An 18,549-nucleotide genomic window follows, 5' to 3' on the forward strand; every position below is an offset into this window, starting at 1 on the left:
TTAAAAATACAAAAGCCATGCTATGCTGATTCGGTTTTAACCAAATATTTGTAAGCACAAATATTTGTGGAGAAAATGAAAATCAACTATTTTGATATTCTCCTCTTTTTGTTTCTTGCTAGTGAATGTAATTCCACAAACTTCTTTCTCAAACATAAATCCTACTGGATTTCAATATGAGCAATGGTAGAAATGTCCTCTGTGGTTTTTCTTCATTTTAGGTAACACTCTTTTCTACTTGACTCTCAAAGCCCTGTACTAAGATTTCTATCCTGCTCTGCTTCCCTTCCCTCTGTCTACCCAACCTCTCTGTATGTACAAATTATCTTCCAGGTTTACTATCGTGTCCCTTGTCTAGGCCCAGGTTATTTCAAATAAGATATCTCCTATTTTCTGCTGGTCTTTAGCTGCCTGTCTCCCTCACTCTAAAGCTATTCTTTCATAATATTTTATTGTACATTTCTTGAAAATCTTAGGAAATCAGAATATAATTACTATAATGTTCAGAATACGGCATATTACATTTGAGGTGAAAAACTTAATCCTTTTTTCAACACATTTTTATTGGCAAGGTCAATACATTTTTATTGGCAAGGTCAATACATTTATGAAATATTTGTTACATAGAGTTATTTATGTAAACACCCCTCCCCCAACCACCACAGCGAAACACTTAATCAGGATGTCTGTTCATGTGATAATTCTCCCTTTAATATAGCCATTTAAAATGCCACAAGAAACAATAAGCTCCTCAACAAGGATTTATAAACAATCACTCTTGAATTCCTTAAAAAAGGAAACAGACGCTATGCTGACGCACAAACACTTAAAAAAAAAAAAAAAATCAGAGTTTAAAAATAGTACAGCACTGCCCTATAGATCAAAAATTGTTCAAAAGTTTTTTTTAAAAGCTAAAACACCCAAATGGAGCTTATAGAGAACACAAACTTCAAAGAAATCTAATGCAGTTTTTTTGCAAATTTTCTATAAGAGGGCCTAACATAGCAGTAAATATTTTAAAGAAAAATATGAACTGGCTTAAGTTTTTTTAATACCATTTTCTTTAAAACCGAAGTTCACCATGCATGGGAAACCCCTTTTTCCCACACTTTAAAATGAAAAGTTCTTTTTATATAATGTCAGATCTAATAGAGACCCCCTACCTCAAAGTCATCTCATTTCTCTAAAAAAGACGATCAAAACCAGACGCACCATCTCCAAACATTTCTTTACACATGTTGTTTCAAAGTCTCAATAATGAATTTATACTAAATTATTTCCTGTAACTCTGGAATAGAACTGAAATTCCTACTTTCATCTCCTCCTTTTTATGCATATTGCTTTGTGTTTTCTTACTGTAAATAAAGGTGTCTTCATATCCTTGCCAGATCCAGAATGATACATCTAACAAGACAATTTCCCCCCACACCATTTCAGATGAATTCTGAAGTTCTGATGTAGTTAGCAAATTACTGTTATGCCCAGAAACACTGGATCTGCAGCACCATATATAAATTCTACATAAGACTCTGTTGTAATCTTTTGAGCAACAATTAAGCACTTTCCAATTCACCTAAATTTACACAGCAAGTAACACCAATAGATTGGATTTTGTTAAAAACTAAAATTATAATGACCAACATCTAACTATAAACTAAAATCTATGCATTAAAATAGAAGTTATCCATAGTTAGAATTTATTACCTATTTCAATAAGAAAAAACAGTACTCTGACTATATATTAGACCCATGTTTGCCCAGAAGTGAAGAGCCATTTATATTCCTGGTAATTCAAACCAAGCAAGTAATTCTATTTTTACTGTTCAATATACATAATAAAAATTATACTATAATCTAAAGATGAAAAAAAATTCACCTTGTATGAGTCAGTGTAACATGGCAGAAAATAAACTCTATATTTAAAGAGTCAAGAAACCTGATTTCTCATACTCTTTCCTGCAATTAACTGATATGATTTCTGGCAAGTCACATAACCTTCAAGGCCTTGGGTTTGGGTCTATAAAGTGAACAACTGAGCATTTAAGGTCTATAGCTCTGTTTTATAAATTACTATAAACACTTGAGTGATCAAGTTGACTGAAGCCACAGTGAAGTCTGAATTAAGGAAGGTTAAACAAGTTTTCTGTTTTTTGATGACAATGTCTGACCAAGCTATAATCTAAAAAATGTCTGTAAGTAGTGCTTATTAGTTACTGGATTTTTCTCATGTATTACAGCCAATGTCTTTTATTACAATTCTATACAGCATAATAAAAATATGCAATCTAACTTTTAGCTTTTGTTTCAGTGCAAGCCACAACTTACACTGTATGTTCTGATAAAAAATACCTATCAAACTACCGAGCCAAAATTAAATAGAGCAGACCAACAGTTCTTAAAACAAATGGTTAATCCATTATCACTGTGTGAGGACTCAGAGTCCAATTAAGCTGGAAAAGGTCTTAAAAAAAGTAGCTGTTTGAATGTTTTACAAGTTCGTACATGGTCTATTAAAAACACATTCTATGTTGCCAGTAATACATTTATCACAGACTTTACAGAAGTCAAACAAGCTAGTAATTAATACTTATTGGTATATATGGTAAACCACAGTTCATGAAAGCTGCTTGTGGATTTTAGTTACACTAGTAATATATTTATGACATAAATTAAAATATTCTATTAATCTTCAAAATAAAATAGAAAAGAAAAATGTCAAAAAAAACTTAGCTATAATACTCTAAACCCAACACTGGCTTTTTATTCCTCAAGAAATTAATGAAAGGAATTTTTTAAAAACTTTAACATTTTAAAAAAGTAAAAAGATCTTGTCAATTTAAATTTGGATACACTTAACTCTGCAAAGTTCTATAAATTTAGAAAGCTGAGTGCATATTAATTAGAAGTAAAATTACTTAAGTTATTCTATTCAAAAGCTAAAGATTAATATAAATGAGGGTGACTATCAAAAGTAACTAATAAAACACCATAGCAAATGCACTATGTCTATAGATTTGGTAAGTGCTGTGTATATTAAGGAGAAGACTGCCAAGACTAAAGAAAAACTATCAGCTATGCTTGTTAAGTTTTGTTTGTTTAAAGTATCCTCATTCAAAAAATAAATAAAAGGTCTCTAGAAAAGAAATATTTAATTGTAGTGCTATAACTACTTATTAATAATCTAAGGTAGTTCTGTGAAATAAAGCAAGCAGTAAAGAATATTTTTATCACTAACAGTAGTGCTTTAAGGAAAACAATTATATTAAAAAATTTGAAATTTGAAAATATTTTTGAAATCAAATACCACTTGACTTGATAGGAAACACTAGTAAATCTTCTTTAGCACCTGACACTTGTACTGCTCTACAGAAGAAAAAAGAGTAGAGCTTCTGTCTCACAAACACAGATAAAAATCTAAGGATTAATTATACTCTCAATAGTCTAAGAACCCAAACAAAGGTATTTAAAATAAAATGATGAATACTTTAGAATGTTTAGGCTAAAAATTTCTGTGAATCTTCTAAGATACAAAAATCAGAATAATGTGGCAAGAAGAACAATTTGAACTTTCATATCCTTAAAAATCCCTTAAGAAGGACCAAAGAAATAACTGTTTTGCAAACATAAATTTCTGGTAATTGAATAAGATAGTTTTTAAGCTGTATTCTAGATCTTAAAGTTGATGGTGATCAGCTAAATAGATGGGTCATATTTACTACTGAAATTGCACCCATCAAAATTAGTTTCACATGTAAAAAAAGATGACAGAATAATGTATTTATTTTTCATGCAAAATCCTAGGCAGCTTATTTAAATTTTCTATACTTGGATTCACTTTTTGTTTTTGTGTAGCAAAATGAATACCTGACTACATAAGTTTCTAAGTGAAAAATCAATAGTAAAATTGATTAATTAATAAAATCAATTTTACTAAAAAGAGTAAAAATCCCAGAGTCTTTTTTTGTTATAGTCAACATGTTTCAGTTACTGCCTGCTTACTATCAAATGGCATATGCTTAAAGAGCCTAAACTGCTTTTAAAATTACCTATGGGGGGAAAAAAAACACTATTATTTTACAACAGAAAATATTAGCAAAAGTACTACCAAATAGAGGCCAAATAAAAACTAAAAACAAAACACGGGCTTATTTATCCCAGACATGTGGAGATAATGAAAGATCATATTTATAACATGCTTTGAGATCACGGAAACAAAATTATAATTTTACTTTTTTGCAAGGTGGCCCTGATAGTTTCCAGGCAATATGAGTAGTTCTGACCAGGTATTTAATAAATTAAACAGATTAACAGTGTTGAATACCATTCATCTTGATTACAGTGGATTACAGTTAACGGATATTCTTAAAAGTTTAATTGAACTGGTGCCAGAATAGTTTCCAGAGAGAACTAAGAGCCCATTTGAAGAATCTTAAAAGCTGGAGAAATTTCCCCAGAAACACACGTATCCTAGAGATAGAAATATATTTAAGCAAAAAGTCTGGAGATGGAGGTTAACTTATACATTCAACTATTTTAAGACCAGCACTTGTAAGAGTTATGTTTGATTTTATATATCTTTGTAATAAAAGCATTCTTTGAAAATAAGTTTATAAAGAGCTTTCACCTTAGTATTTCATTTATTCTTTCCAACAATATTCTAAGATAGCTGTTGTGATGTTGATTTTTGAGATGAAAACTACACTACTTCTGAAACCTTAAGAAACTGTGATAGAGTGAGGGTGTGAACCTAAATTTAGTGCTCTTTCCACAGTATTTTATAATCCTCAAAATTCCTACTAGGTAGGGAAGCTGAAGAAAACTGGAGTATCATCTGTTACCTTATTAGAAGAAATAAAATTAAAGAATCGACCATTACATTTGTTCCTTACCTCCCAAACATTATATTTGATTCAGCCCACTTAGAGACAAACATGTCTCAACACTCTAGGAAACCTCCAAACCCCTATGTTTATCTCTAAAAATTGCCATAATAAGGTACATTGTTTTCTAAATAATATCAGTTGTAAAAAATCCTGAAAATTTAAAAGACTCCAGGATTGCTAAATTTAATAAATTTTAGGAATGGAAATTAAGAAAAAGCAATGCTGTATATATTTGTACTACTGGTACAGTTTTGGTAATGGATGCATAACATATATTAGAATTTTTACTTATTTTATAATCCCAGTAATGAAAGAGAAAAAAAGACGTAAAGGAGTAAAACAATTTTTAGATCCTAATGATGACTGATTTATCACTAGTTTCAGTCTTATTTTTGCCACTGGCTAACTGGGTAAATTTAGCCCAGTAACTTTATTTATAACTCTGATTGTCAAATTAAAAATAACATATGTAAATGTGGTAGAAAAATTATAAAATTTCATAGAATTATAAAGTGGCAGTCTTTTTAGTCAAAGGAAAATGAACTCTGACAATGCGGAGGTCTTTTGTTGTCAGTCTGCTTTCTATTTTAGGCACAATGACCTGTGCAACAAAGAAAAATCAGCCTGAAGGAGGAGAATAAAAGTGACAGGCAAGTTCGTACTTCTTACCTGCATACATGTGGTATGTGAGCCTCTCTATAAGTTTAATAACGGTTCCTGCCTTGATAATTGGAATTCCAGCTTTGGGCTGCACGTTTTCTTCAAATATGATATTTTCTTCAGAGTCAGGCTCTGCAAATCTATAAACGTCAGCACTAGGGAGCCTCATCTGCTCCTCCTTTTCTTCCTGCAGCATGGTCACATCAAGCATTCTTTCCAGGGTACTCCGGTACTGTAAAGATATCAATGCTGCCATCCAATTGTTCTTCTCTTCAGCTGACTTGGCAGAAAATATAACACTATTTTCATCTTTTAAAATTATTTCAAAAGCATGCTTGTACTCACTGGTGTCATCTTTGTCATTAATTTGTACCTTTCTCATAAAAAACTTTTCTTTAAGACGATATTCTGCATTGCTAGCACCAGGTAGTCTTGGCTGCCCATGATTTGATTTACAGCAAATCATTAAGCCATCAAAGAGAAATATATGTCTCTCATGTTTGGCTCCTACACGTGTAAGAGTTCCTTCCATTATAAACTCATTGCAACACTGTCCAATGTCTTTTCCCTCCCAACCATCAATATTCTTCTGAATCTCGTTCATTTTCTTGATTGCTAGTTGTTTCCCCTTCATTTGCTGACTATAAAACCGACATGCAGATTCACTGGGATAAAGGAAAAAAACACTGTTAGTACAAAGATGACAGGGAATCTATAATTCATGAATATAAACGACAGTGCTAAAGTATATTTTTAAAAGTTGCACTGTGAAGGTTTTCACTGAATCTCCAAATATATTAGTGTTACAAAGTTGCACAATTTTGGAAACTAAAGCAACACATTAGAGACATTTTTTTAGTGCTCTAAAAAGAACTGACTATTGACAAAAATCTACCCTATATATTTAGCTACAGAATGATTACTTCTACCATGGCTACTAAATATTTAGAATGACAAGTATTACAAAGTAGCCCAATACAGTGAAAAAAAAAGTAAGAGATTAAAAAATTTTATCTAGAAATGCTTAAGTAGACAATACCTAAAGCTAAAAACCATGCACTTACTATAATTAGGAAACTGGAAGCGTATTATCTGAATTAATGCCTAGAGTTACATAATCCCTAAAATAAAGGCCACTACTGATTTTACTTTGACAGAACAATGTTGTTGACATAAATCTACCCAATACATTTGCTCTAGCTCTCCTTTAGCTTACCAGTTGACTCTCGGGAGGTCTTGTCTGGGAGTATGCAAGGAAAATGCACAAATATGAAAGGTTTTTCAAACAATAACAAATTCTCTTGGCTTTGATGTCACTTCCTCTGAAAGACCAAGCTTGTCACTAAAAGTATTTTCTTCATTGTTTACTTGAGGAGGGACCAGGGATCCCTGAATTTATACCACAGTATTGAGGGTGAAAAGGAGGATTATTTTAAAAAAAAGTGAAAATATTCACCTAAGTCTTCGTTTTGCAAGACTTTTAGAACATATTTTTTCCATACCACTCTGAACATTAAGCAAAGCTGTTATTGCTTGTTTCAAACATTCTTTGTCTTCTTGATCCTCACTCTTTTCTTCTAACTGCTGCAAAGTTAAAAACAACAAATCTGAATTAACAGAACAGTTCTGGATAAAAATAAAACCCATTTTATTGATAAAGATAACACTGACTCAACTCTTTCTGCTGCAATTAAAATTTTAGTGTGTCATAAAATATATTATTCTTTTTAAAAGTCTTTTTCTTCTAATATGTATTACTATCCGTATGAATATGGAACCCAGTTTTCCTAGATTTTGAGTAAAACTAGTAAAATATATGTCAGTGGAACTCAAGCACATTCTCAATTACTGGCTAAAGATACTACATGTGCCAGCAGAAAAAGTAAAGTAGAAACTGTTAAAAGATGTCACACCTTCTGACAGGCAGCAATGTACATTTTTTCAGACAGATATTACTGAAAAGAAATGAGGAATATAAATTATATTTTTAACTATCACAGGTCTTGGAACAGCAGTAGATACACAGGTGAGATTTTTTTTTTTTAAGTTGTGTAATTTGGTCTTAGATTTCTGATTGCCACATTACTGTTCTCAGCAATGGAATGCTTAAGAAAGATGCTTAAATATACAGAGAAGGATGCAATATAGTATAAAGGCAGTTGAAGATACAAGGCCTAAGATCAAAATTTGACTCTTACTTTCTGTGTGAACTTGGGGCAAGTTATTTGATTGAGTCCCACTTTTCCTATCTGTCAAATGAGGCTTATAAAAAGCCTGCTTTGCTTATTTTATGGGGCTGCTATTAAAAGTCAAAGCACTCTGAAAAAAATCAAAGTCCTTTGTAAAATAGTAATGTACAACATTATTGTAAACTGCTTTCGTTTATAATTTAACTACAGAGTTAACATTACTATCATGAAGAACTTTGTCAGTATTCACATGTGAAGATTTTGAGTAAAAGTAGCAATGTATATGTTAGTGGAACTCAAGCACATTTTCAAGTACTAGCTAAAGATACTACATGTGCCAGACAGAAAGTCTGTACTTAACAGGATTGAGTCATTAATAATTACTAATAATCAATATGACAAGGTGGTGGTAATTCAAGCAAGCAATTAACTGAGGTATAAGTGACAATGATTCAGTAACCTTATAAATCTGTGGCTACCAAAGAGAAGTTAAGAAATAACATATATTAACAGAGTTTTCATGCAACATTTGAGAACACTTACTCTCTATCATAAATGAAAAAGACTTGAGAAATAAAACCATAAAAAATTCAAAGTAACTTACAAAGGCTTACTTTTCAATGAGCTTCATTATTCATTAGCATTGGGTTGGCCAAAAAGTTCATTTGGGTTTGTAAGATATTACAGAAAAACCCAAACAAACTTTTTTGCCAACTCAACACTTTAAGAGCCTTATGTTCAAGAGTTCAAGTTCTTAAAGACTAATAATACATTCTTTTTTGTTTCAACTGATACAGGTTACACACACGTGTGTGTGTCTACTAATGACCTATGAAAAGTAAACATATTCAATGCTCCAAACCATTTTTATAAAAATAATTTACTTAAAATATCTTAATGTTCAAATATTCCAGAAGTAACAAATATAAAACATTAGGTCTTATTATTCAAATTTCTTATATCCATTATTTAAAATTCACTGAGGCATAATCCACCCTCTCTGGAAATTTAGTCTCATTTGTGTTAAATAAAACAAAAATCTAGTCACAAAATTTCCAACATAAAAAGGGTTATGGAGGAGACAGTTTTTAAAGGATAAGAGACTTAAAAATAGATACATTAAAAAATGCAAATACTTTTTATTCATAGTGTTCCTCTTCACTATGGTCAGCTATATCTATATTAAAGAAAGCCAATGGCCAAGTTTTCATGAAGATAACAAGGTTTTTACTTAAGGGTAGGCTGAAAGCTGGATTCTGGGTAATCTTTTAAAGTATCTTTCATCTCTATTGGGCTTCCCTTGTGGCTCAGCTGGTAAAGAATCTGCCTGCAATGCGGGAGACCTGGGTTCAATCCCTGGGTTGGGAAGCTCCCCTGGAGAAGAAAATGGCAACCCACTCCAGTATTCTTGCCTGGAGAAGCCCATGGACAGAGGAGCCTGGTGGGCTACAGTTCACAGGGCCGCAGTCAGACACTACTGAAGCAACTTAGCACGCAACAGAATATTAGAGTCCTTTATATTCTATCCTTTGATTTTTTAATATCATTAATTCAGGCAAAAATACCGGAAGTCATATAAGACACACAATTCTAACACACATAAAAAGAACTTTCAGAGTAACAGATCCATTTAGACATGCATTTGATTTTCTATTCTAAAAAATGTTTTAAATTTCTGAGTCATGTTCTCTACCATTAACTATCGCATTTCACGGGGCTTTCCTGGTGGCTCAGATGGTAAAGAATCTGCCTGCCATGCAGGAGACCTGCATTTGATCCCTGGTTGAGAAGATCCTCTGGAGGAGGGCATGGCAGTCTACTCAAGTATTCTTGCCTGGAGAATCCCATGGACAGAGGAGCCTGACAGGCTACAGTCCATCAGTTTGCATAATATTTACCTTTATAGCATTAGTCAAGCATCTAAAACAAATTTCAATGTAATAAATGACTTTTCTTATAAGCATTCTTTGCTTCTTTTACTTAACATAGCTGATTTAAACTGGGCATTGGTGAAGAATAATTCAAGTTAACTATCACCAAAGGGGTAGCTTATTGTTGCTAAAGAAATAAACCAAGGGCAATTAGTATGTAAATGAAACTTTACAAAGCAGCATCTTCTTGTTACCAAAGTGATATCCATGCTTTTCATGGGGGCCTATTTAATAACATTATCTAACAGCAATTTAATTTTACAAATGCTGTTTACTAAATAGTTTAAAAATTTTTCAAGTCCTGATGATATATTGCCATATATGAGAATATACTTAACCTTATCCAGAGAATCATATTCTAAAGCACAATGGTAACTCATAATGACCTATAGATATGATTAAATTTACATTTTCAAAAGAAAGGAGTCACTTTCACCAGTGATTTGGGGTGGGGAGGAATCCTTTAGAAATAAATAGAAGAGGTAGTAGTCAACATAGTATATTGTGTGCCCAAAGGAAACCCTGAGAAATTGAGCACTGAAGAATTGATGCTTTTGAACTGTGGTGCTGGAGATGGCTCTTGAGAGTCTCTTGGACTGCAAGGAGATCAAACCAGTCAATCCTAAAGGAAATCAGTCCTGAATATTCATTGGAAGGACTGATGCTGAAGCTGAAATTCTAATACTTTGGCCACCTGATACAAAGAACTGACTCATTGGAAAAGACCCTGATGCTGGAAAAGATTGAAGGTGGGAGGAGAAGGGGACAACAGAGGATGAGATGGTTGGATGGCATCACCGACTAGATGGACATGAGTTTGAGTAACCTCCAGGAGTTGGTGATGGATAGGGAAGCCTGGTGTGCTGCAGTCCATGGGGTCGCAAAGAGTCGGACACGATTGAGCGACTGAACTGAACTGAACTAAGAGGCTATACACTGGAAAAAGATAATTCACAGTAGTATTCAGTAGATGAATAAAATTAACAATCGGTTTATACATAAAAAAATAAAGTGTTGAACCTGACACAATTTTATGAGTCCAACTCACAAACTGTCCAATTCACAATCAAATAATGCCTTCTCTTAAAAAAAAAACAAACTTGAATCTATATGCTTTTATTTCTAGAAATTAGTTTTCTCCAACATGAAATAGTGTAAAATGAAGGAACTGCCAATTACTTGATGATGGAGGCAGGCAGGACCAGAACCCAGGAGTCTTAACTCTCAGCCCTTTTCAATATACTATCCAGGGAACTGAAAAGACTGTAAATACCGGTTTAAAAAATATTCATCAAATAAAACTTATTCCATTGAAATGGTCAACTGCAATGCATAAGGATGACAAAATATATTATTGAGGAATAAACACTGTAGTATAACTAAATTGCTGTGCTGTACACCTGGAACTTACACACTCCAACTGTACTTTTATAATTTTTTAAAAATATATATTAATATAATTAAGATTTGGAAAATAAAGATTTATCTTTATCTTAAATATTATATGCACATATAAGATTTTATCACAAAATGTGAGAACAAAAGCAAAGATTGGAATCATGAAGTAAATTTCATAACAGGAAGTTCCTTCCTTTCCCCCCAAAAGTTATTTTTTGAGTCAAAGTAATTTCGTATATGCAGATAATTATACAATACATAAAATTTCAACCAGTATATGATTTTAATGATATTAACAAAATTTGATCTTTTTTACTTAACCCTCATTTTCCCCCAAGACAAGTGACATGACCATTTTCAAAATGGTATATATTACGTGAAATAAACAGTATAACAGTAAAATAGTATAATTCTTCAATAATTGTAATTTAAATGAAATAGTATCTTTATTAGTCAATGGTTGAATATATAAAAAGGAAATCTTAAAATATAAATTATAACATGACATAGTTCACTATTAGGAAATAAAAGCAAAATGCTCAAAGTTTTGACGAAAGTCACAAGTCTTATTAAGATAATTAAATGGTCTTTTGTACATTTTTAGAAACTGTTTAGAATATTAACAGTAGCTGACTGGAAAAAGACTCAAAAGGGCAGTCTACAGAAGACTTCCAGTAAAGTTCCAATCAGAATTAATTTAACAAATATTTAATTAACCATCTATCATTCATGAAAGAAAGTGAAAGTCGCTCAGTCGTGTGTGACTCTTTTCGACCCCATGGACTGTAGCCTGCCAGGCTCCTCTTGGGGATTCTCCAGGCAGGAATACTGGAGTGGGTAGCCTTTCCCTTCTCCAGGGGATCTTCCCAACCCAGGGATTGAGATCAGGTCTCCCACATTGCAGGAGGATTCTTTACCAGCTGAGCTACCAGGGAAGCCCCTATCATTCATAAGTAATAAAAATATGATAGTGAGCAAGCGAAATCTGGTCACTGCTGTTAGAGCTTAGAGTGTTAAAGAGAAGACAAATGAACAACAAAATGATATAATGGGGAAACACAGGCCACTCTGGAAATATACAGCAAGAATCCCTAACCTAATAAAGGGACAGAAGAATATAGCAAAGAAGGCTGCCAGAAAGAAACGACTATAAGGTTTGGAGGATAAGAATGGTTTAGCCATGGGGCAACAGAGGTACAAAAATATGTATTAGGCAGAGGAAATAGCTTGTTAATTCAAAGAGTTATTTAGGGCCAATGTTGAGAGAAGAGGCTGAAGAGTAGAACTTGGTGAGTGGGAAGGGGTTAGGGGTGGACAGAAGTGATGGGTCAAGATGCTGGAGAAGTCAACAGTAACCAAGCCAGGACTGTAATCATTATTAGGAACTTGAACATTAACCTGGGTCAATGGGGAGCCATTAAGGATTTTAAGTTAGTGGCTAATGCTATCAAATCTGCATTTTAGAAAGACGGCTTTGGTTTGGTTACCCAGTCAACAGCAAATTGGGGGATGGGGTGGGGATGAGACTAAATGGAGATTTGTGATAACCCAGATGAAATGATCATGGCTCTCAGAGTACTGAGAAGAAATGAACAGAAGATGAAATCAAAAGATCCTTTTCAAGAATGAAAAGGACTTATTTGGTCACTAGGGGGCTTTTCTGATGGCCCAGTGAGTAAAGAATCTGCCTGCAATGCAGGAGACATGGGAGACACCAGTTCAATCTCTGGATCTTGAATATCCCCTGGAGGCGGCAATGGCAACCAGTATCCTTGCCTGGAAAATCCTATGGAGAGAGGAGCCTGATGGGCTATAGTCCATGGGGTCGCAAAGAGCTGTAAACGACTGAGCAACTAACACACACACACACACACAAGCAGATGTGATGTGGAAAATGACAGAGAAGAGTTGAGGACTTCCAGGTCTCTATTTTGAGTAACCAAATGGATAGTGGGACCACTTCACCAAGTGAATGAACACAGAAAGAGTGGTTCTGCTGGGAAAGATGAGTAGTTTTCAAGAAAGTGAATTTGATTTGTTTACACAATAAATAAGCACAGATGTTCAAAAGACAGGTGGACAATAACAGCCTACACTGCCCCATTTCCTTTTCCATACCCCTCTCTTCATTTAATCTCTTTAATCTTACTGAAATCAGCATAAATTCCTCATTTTCTTCATGCTGCTACAAGTAACCTTTGGATTGACACATTTATTATCTGACAGCAAACAGGTCACTGCTTTTTCTAGGTAAACTTCATGAGTAAATGATGAGATGGGAGTGGGGGAGGGGAAGGGTGTGACAGGGTTCAGGACATACTATTCCCCAATCTGGCACCTTGGTATACTGAATACTTAAAAAGTTGAAGAAGTCTGAGAAAATAGCATAAGGGAAAGAGAAGGTCAGTGACCTTCCCGGTTCTATTTTCTCAAGTTCCTTCAGTTTAAAATACTCAATATGTAAGGTTCCTGTGTCATGTAAAACTTACATTAAATAAATCTTTATGCTTTTCTCCTGTTAATTTTTGTCAGTTTCCTTTTCAGACCCAGCCAGAGACTCTAAAAGGGTTGAGGAAAAAACTGTCCTCCCCTAAAGGTGCTTGGGAAAGGAATAATTTGAAAAAATAAAAAAGCATATTATAATGGAGAACAGTATGGCTTGTTAATTGTATCTCAATAAAGGTGTTTTAATACTTTTAGCTAACTATATGCTCTTCAATTTTCTGTATATCTATTAAAGTGAAAGTGTTAGTCGCTTAGTCGTGTCTGACTCTTTGTGACCCCACAGCCTGTAGCCAGCCAAGCTCCTCTGTCCATGGAATTCTCCAGGCAAGAATACTAGAGTGTGTAGCCTTTCCCTTCTCCAGGGAATCTTCCCAACCAAGGGATGGAACCCCAATCTCCCACACTGCATGCAGGCAGATTCTTTACCATCTGAGCCACCAGGGAAGCCCATATAACCTATTAAAATAGGCTTTAAATGGTCTTAGCCATCAGATTGATGGTAAGTTCAGTTTCCAGTCTGAAACATGCAGTTATCAAAGAAAGACATGGCAAGATTTTATGGTTTTAAAGAAGTAAATGGCAACTCTACTTAATGCTCTGTGGTAATCTAAATGAGAAGGGAATCTAAAAAGAGGGGATATAAGTATATGTATAGCTGATTTACTTTGCTGTACAGCAGAAACTAACACAACACTGAAAAGCTATTACACTCCAATAAAATTAATTTAAAAATAAAAAATGTAATTAAAAGAATCTGTAAAATGTAAAATATAATTTTTTAATTAAAAAATTTAAAAATGAAAGTGACTATAAATCAGTATGCATTGGTCCAAAAAAAAAAAAGTAAACGGATTCATTAAAATATCTATAGCAGTTCTTAAGATTTTGCTAAATTGGTTTCATTTACCCCTTTTGTCTTTGCTGTCCAGACAAATGGAAAATTACAATTAATACAAACATTGAGTATATAATAAGAATTAAAACTGTCTATGAAAAAGTTTTTCAGTATTTCTGAACAAAAGAATGATAGAGACAGATAATGATAAAAGTATTATTATCTATTAGTAAAATAATTACCGGTTAAATACTATAGTATTAGAAATTCTGAAAACTTTTTAGAACAGCGAAGCACTTAATGGAAGAAAAGATCTTACAACTTAAAGAAAAAGAAAGAAACTGAAATATAACTGAAAGGCCAAAATGCTAGTGAATAATGTTACCAAGCTCCTTTCATTCAGACTTAAAACCAATTTTTTGTAATAAGGCCAAATTTATTTTTATTTTTAGCTTAAAGAAAAGGAGAGAGTTTGGTGAATTTCCTGCTAAAAAAGTGAGATAAAACGGAATACAGTGTTTATTTGATGAAGAAGTCATAACACAACAGCAAAAAAAGAAAAACAAGGATACCTGTTTCCAAGTATCAGTATTACGCTTTCAGACTGAAGTAAACCTGCTGCTGCTAAGTCGCTTCAGTCATGTCCGACTCTGTGCGACCCCATAGACGGCAGCCCACCAGGCTCCCCCGTCCCTGGGATCCTCCGGGCAAGAGCACTGGAGTGGGTTGCCATTTCCTTCTCCAATGCATGAAAGTGAAAAGTGAAAGTGAAGTCGCTCAGTCGTGTCCGACTCCTAGCGAACCCATGGACTGCAGCCTACCAGGCTCCTCTGTCCATGGGATTTTCCAGGCAAGAGTACTGGAGTGGGTCGCCACTGCCTTATCTGGAAGTAATCCTAGATAACTGTAAAAAGTTTTTAGAATTCCTGCTAATCAGATAAAATTTGTGTAATGTTTTTGTATGGGAATATTTTAAGCTCAAGCATGTTATCTAGGTGAGGAAAAAGATAAAGGATGATTTAAGAATTGTGCTTATGCTTAGTCGCTCAGTCATGTCCAACTCTTTGTGACCCCATGGAGGGATTCTCCAGGCCAGAATACTGTAGTGGGCTGCCATGCCCTTCTCCAGGGGATCTTCCCAACCCAAGGATCAATCTTAGGTCTCCCATATTGCAAGTGGATTGTTTACCATCTGAGCCACCAGGGAAGCACAAGAATACTGGAGTGGGTAGCCTATCCCTTTTCCAGGAGAACTTTCTGACCCAGGAATCAAACTGCGGTCTCCTACACTGCAGGCAGATTCTTTACCAGCTAAGCTACCAGGGAAGCCCCCCAAATAACCAATGCAGCCGATTTTTAAACATGCCCAATATTCAAATTGTATTTTAAACAGGATTTAGCTATTTTTATCTTTAAATTTAGTAGAATACATTTTCTAATGTTAGCTGTTCTCTTGCCTACCTGTGGAATCTGAGTTGCAGCCCTTCACTGTAACCCCTCCTATTATCACAGATAACAAACCCACAACAAATACTGAAGCAGAGCTATAAAAATACAAGAACTTCCAGTAATGGTGGTGCAGTAGTCTTGAGAACCATCTGCAGATAACAATAATTCAATCTAGACAAAAAATTAAAAATTTTTATAGGCAATGGAAAACATCTAAAAGAGAGCATAAGCCAGAAGTACTATTGCTCTTAAAAAGTTACAACTAGAAAGTGTATAGTTGTGGGATTAGGATTTTCCCCCAACGTCCCATGATGACAGTGAGGAAGAATGAAAGGAAGAGTTACAGGCTAGAGATGAAAGACAGCAGAATATAAGAGGAAATGAAGGGGGAAATCTGGAAGTGAATGAACTACAGAAGGTTGAGACACAAAATCTGAGAATAAATTCTACCCAAACATCTGGCTGACTGCTAAACTCTGAATGCATGAAAAGACTCCAGTGAAGTAATGTGGCAGAGACCAAAGAGAATCTACTTTTGAAAGACAGTGCTATAATGGATAAAGTTCTGCTTTTCTTAAACTGAGTTTACTTCTCAAATGTACATAGCTCAGACAGCAGAAAGCTGAAGTCTTACTGGTTTAAGGTGTTAGGAAAACAGAGCCTGAGTCTGTTAGAGTGCATGGAAATTAAGGGGGAATCTCTAGGTGTAAGGGAACCAGAGACTGTACCCCCAAATCTCAACATTATCTCTGCCCAAACATTTAGTCTGTCAAGTCATACATGTGTAGGGAAGACGGGAGAGAATTAGGCTAAAAGAGCAGCATATGGAAATCCTAAAAAGTGAACAGAGATATCAGCTGCTACACAACACAGAAGAGACAAATTTGCAGTTGAGTTCTAGGTGGCACAGTGGTAAAGAACCCACCTATCAATGAAGGAGATGCGGGTTCAATCCCTGGGTCGGGAATATCCATGGAGTAGGAAATGGCAACCCATTCCAGTATTCTTGACAGGAAAATTCCATGGACAATGGAGTCTAGTGGGCTACCATCCATGGGGCTGTAAAGAGTCGGACACGACTGAGCACACACACACACAAATCAGAAAAGTTAACTGCCCACTAGAGTAAAAACCCAACAATCCAAAACAGAGCAAAAGACAAATCCACAAATGGAACCCTAACAGTCCTCAACACAACAGAATCCAGAGATGTTAGCCAGCAAAAATACTGGGAAAATGTGACCCATATTTGAGGGAAAAACCCAGTTAGTAGAAACTGGCTCCATGTGGCCCAGATGTCGGGTTTAGGAAAGACTTCAAAATAGTTTATGTGACCATATTCAAAGAATTAAAGGAAAACATGGTCTTCTTGAGTGCTCAGATAGGGAGTCTCTGGAAACTATAAAACAAAATCCAAACGGAAATTCTAGAGTAAGTATAATAACTAATAATTCTATTGACAGAGCAATAGAAATTACCACTTTGAAGAACAAAAAAAAAATGATTTAAGAAAAATGAATAGTCTCAGAGATGTATGGGACAACATAAAGTAGTTCTACACACATTGTAACTGGCATTCCAGAAAGAAGAGAAATGAGAAAAATGGCAGAAAAAGGAATACTGTAAAAAAGCAAGTTCAAAATCTTAAACATGAAAGGATTTTGAAACTTTAAACAGGAAATTAACCCTAAAAAATGTTAGGATAATCTCATTTATGAAATAAAATACCTTTCAAAACCATCGCTCTGTTCTTATCAAAGAGAAAATCACCAAAACTATAAATGTTCCTCATAGCAGTTTAGTTGATTTAAAATTTTAAAACTAGAGTAAAACATTAATCAGCTGTTTGTTTATAATGGTTCCTGAATTATACTATTTTATGTTTAACTTTAGTCATCAACATCTGTGGTCAGATATACCATTTAGCTCAATGCTTTGAGTCCATGGTTTCTGGAAAAGAATTTCTAAATTTAGAAAGCTAGTTCAAAGGAATGGAAGCTAGACAGACCTCTTCTGGGCTTATTTTTGTGATACTCAGAGAGAAGCCATGTTTTCTAAATCTCCTCTTATTGCTGGTATTAAACATTGGCTTATGGGCAGTATAAAAAAACTGGTCTGAAGCATACAGCAACCAGATGGAGAATATTGAAAAAAACTACGTAAGAAATCACCTAGAGTAGAAGATGTTTGATACTTTCCCACTCCCCAAATGAAAAAGCCACAAACCAAAGCCATTAACAAATGCATACACGCTGTCTGTAGCAGGGGGTCTGCAGAGTATATTTTTTTACAAAAGAGTTTCTGGAGCACTATGTGAAGGTCACTAAGGGGTGTTTAAAGTGAATGATGTAGCACAATTTATATTTGCCTTTTCCATTTATTTTATATTATCCTGAAAAAGAAAAAGAAAAAGAAAAAAAAAAAAACAAAAACAAACTACTCTGGGAGGAAAAGTATCTCCTAACACCATTCAGATCTAAGTTCTTACCTGTAATCCTTTCCCACAATTCTGTACTTAAGCATTTGGGACTATAATTTTGGTACTATTTATGATGTTAAAGGGAAAAGTTAAGAACTATTCAAGTCAGTACACAAAAATCCAGGAATATTAGGAAATTAAATGTTACTATGTAACACAGGAAGCATCTAACCATGTGAGCATTCAGATTACAATCTTTAGCATCTCTTATTTTCTAAAG

At 34.3% G+C, this 18,549-nt stretch overlaps 1 protein-coding gene across 3 annotated transcripts in view; it reads right to left on the reverse strand.

Annotated features, from left to right (window-relative positions):
* The window catches only part of SOS1 (SOS Ras/Rac guanine nucleotide exchange factor 1), a 131,417-nt gene that overhangs the window by 33,723 nt on the left and 79,145 nt on the right, over nt 1-18,549 (reverse strand). For all 3 annotated transcript variants that reach the window (XM_006071204.3, XM_006071203.3, XM_006071202.3), the window contains 2 exons: nt 7,000-7,127; nt 5,553-6,208 (listed from right to left, as the gene is read on the reverse strand). In XM_006071204.3, the coding sequence (XP_006071266.1) occupies nt 5,553-6,208; nt 7,000-7,127 (784 nt within the window). The remainder of the gene's footprint in view (nt 1-5,552; nt 6,209-6,999; nt 7,128-18,549) is intronic.

The sequence above is a fragment of the Bubalus bubalis genome, chromosome 12 (genome assembly GCF_019923935.1).
Source record: "Bubalus bubalis isolate 160015118507 breed Murrah chromosome 12, NDDB_SH_1, whole genome shotgun sequence".
NCBI lineage: Eukaryota > Metazoa > Chordata > Mammalia > Artiodactyla > Bovidae > Bubalus > Bubalus bubalis.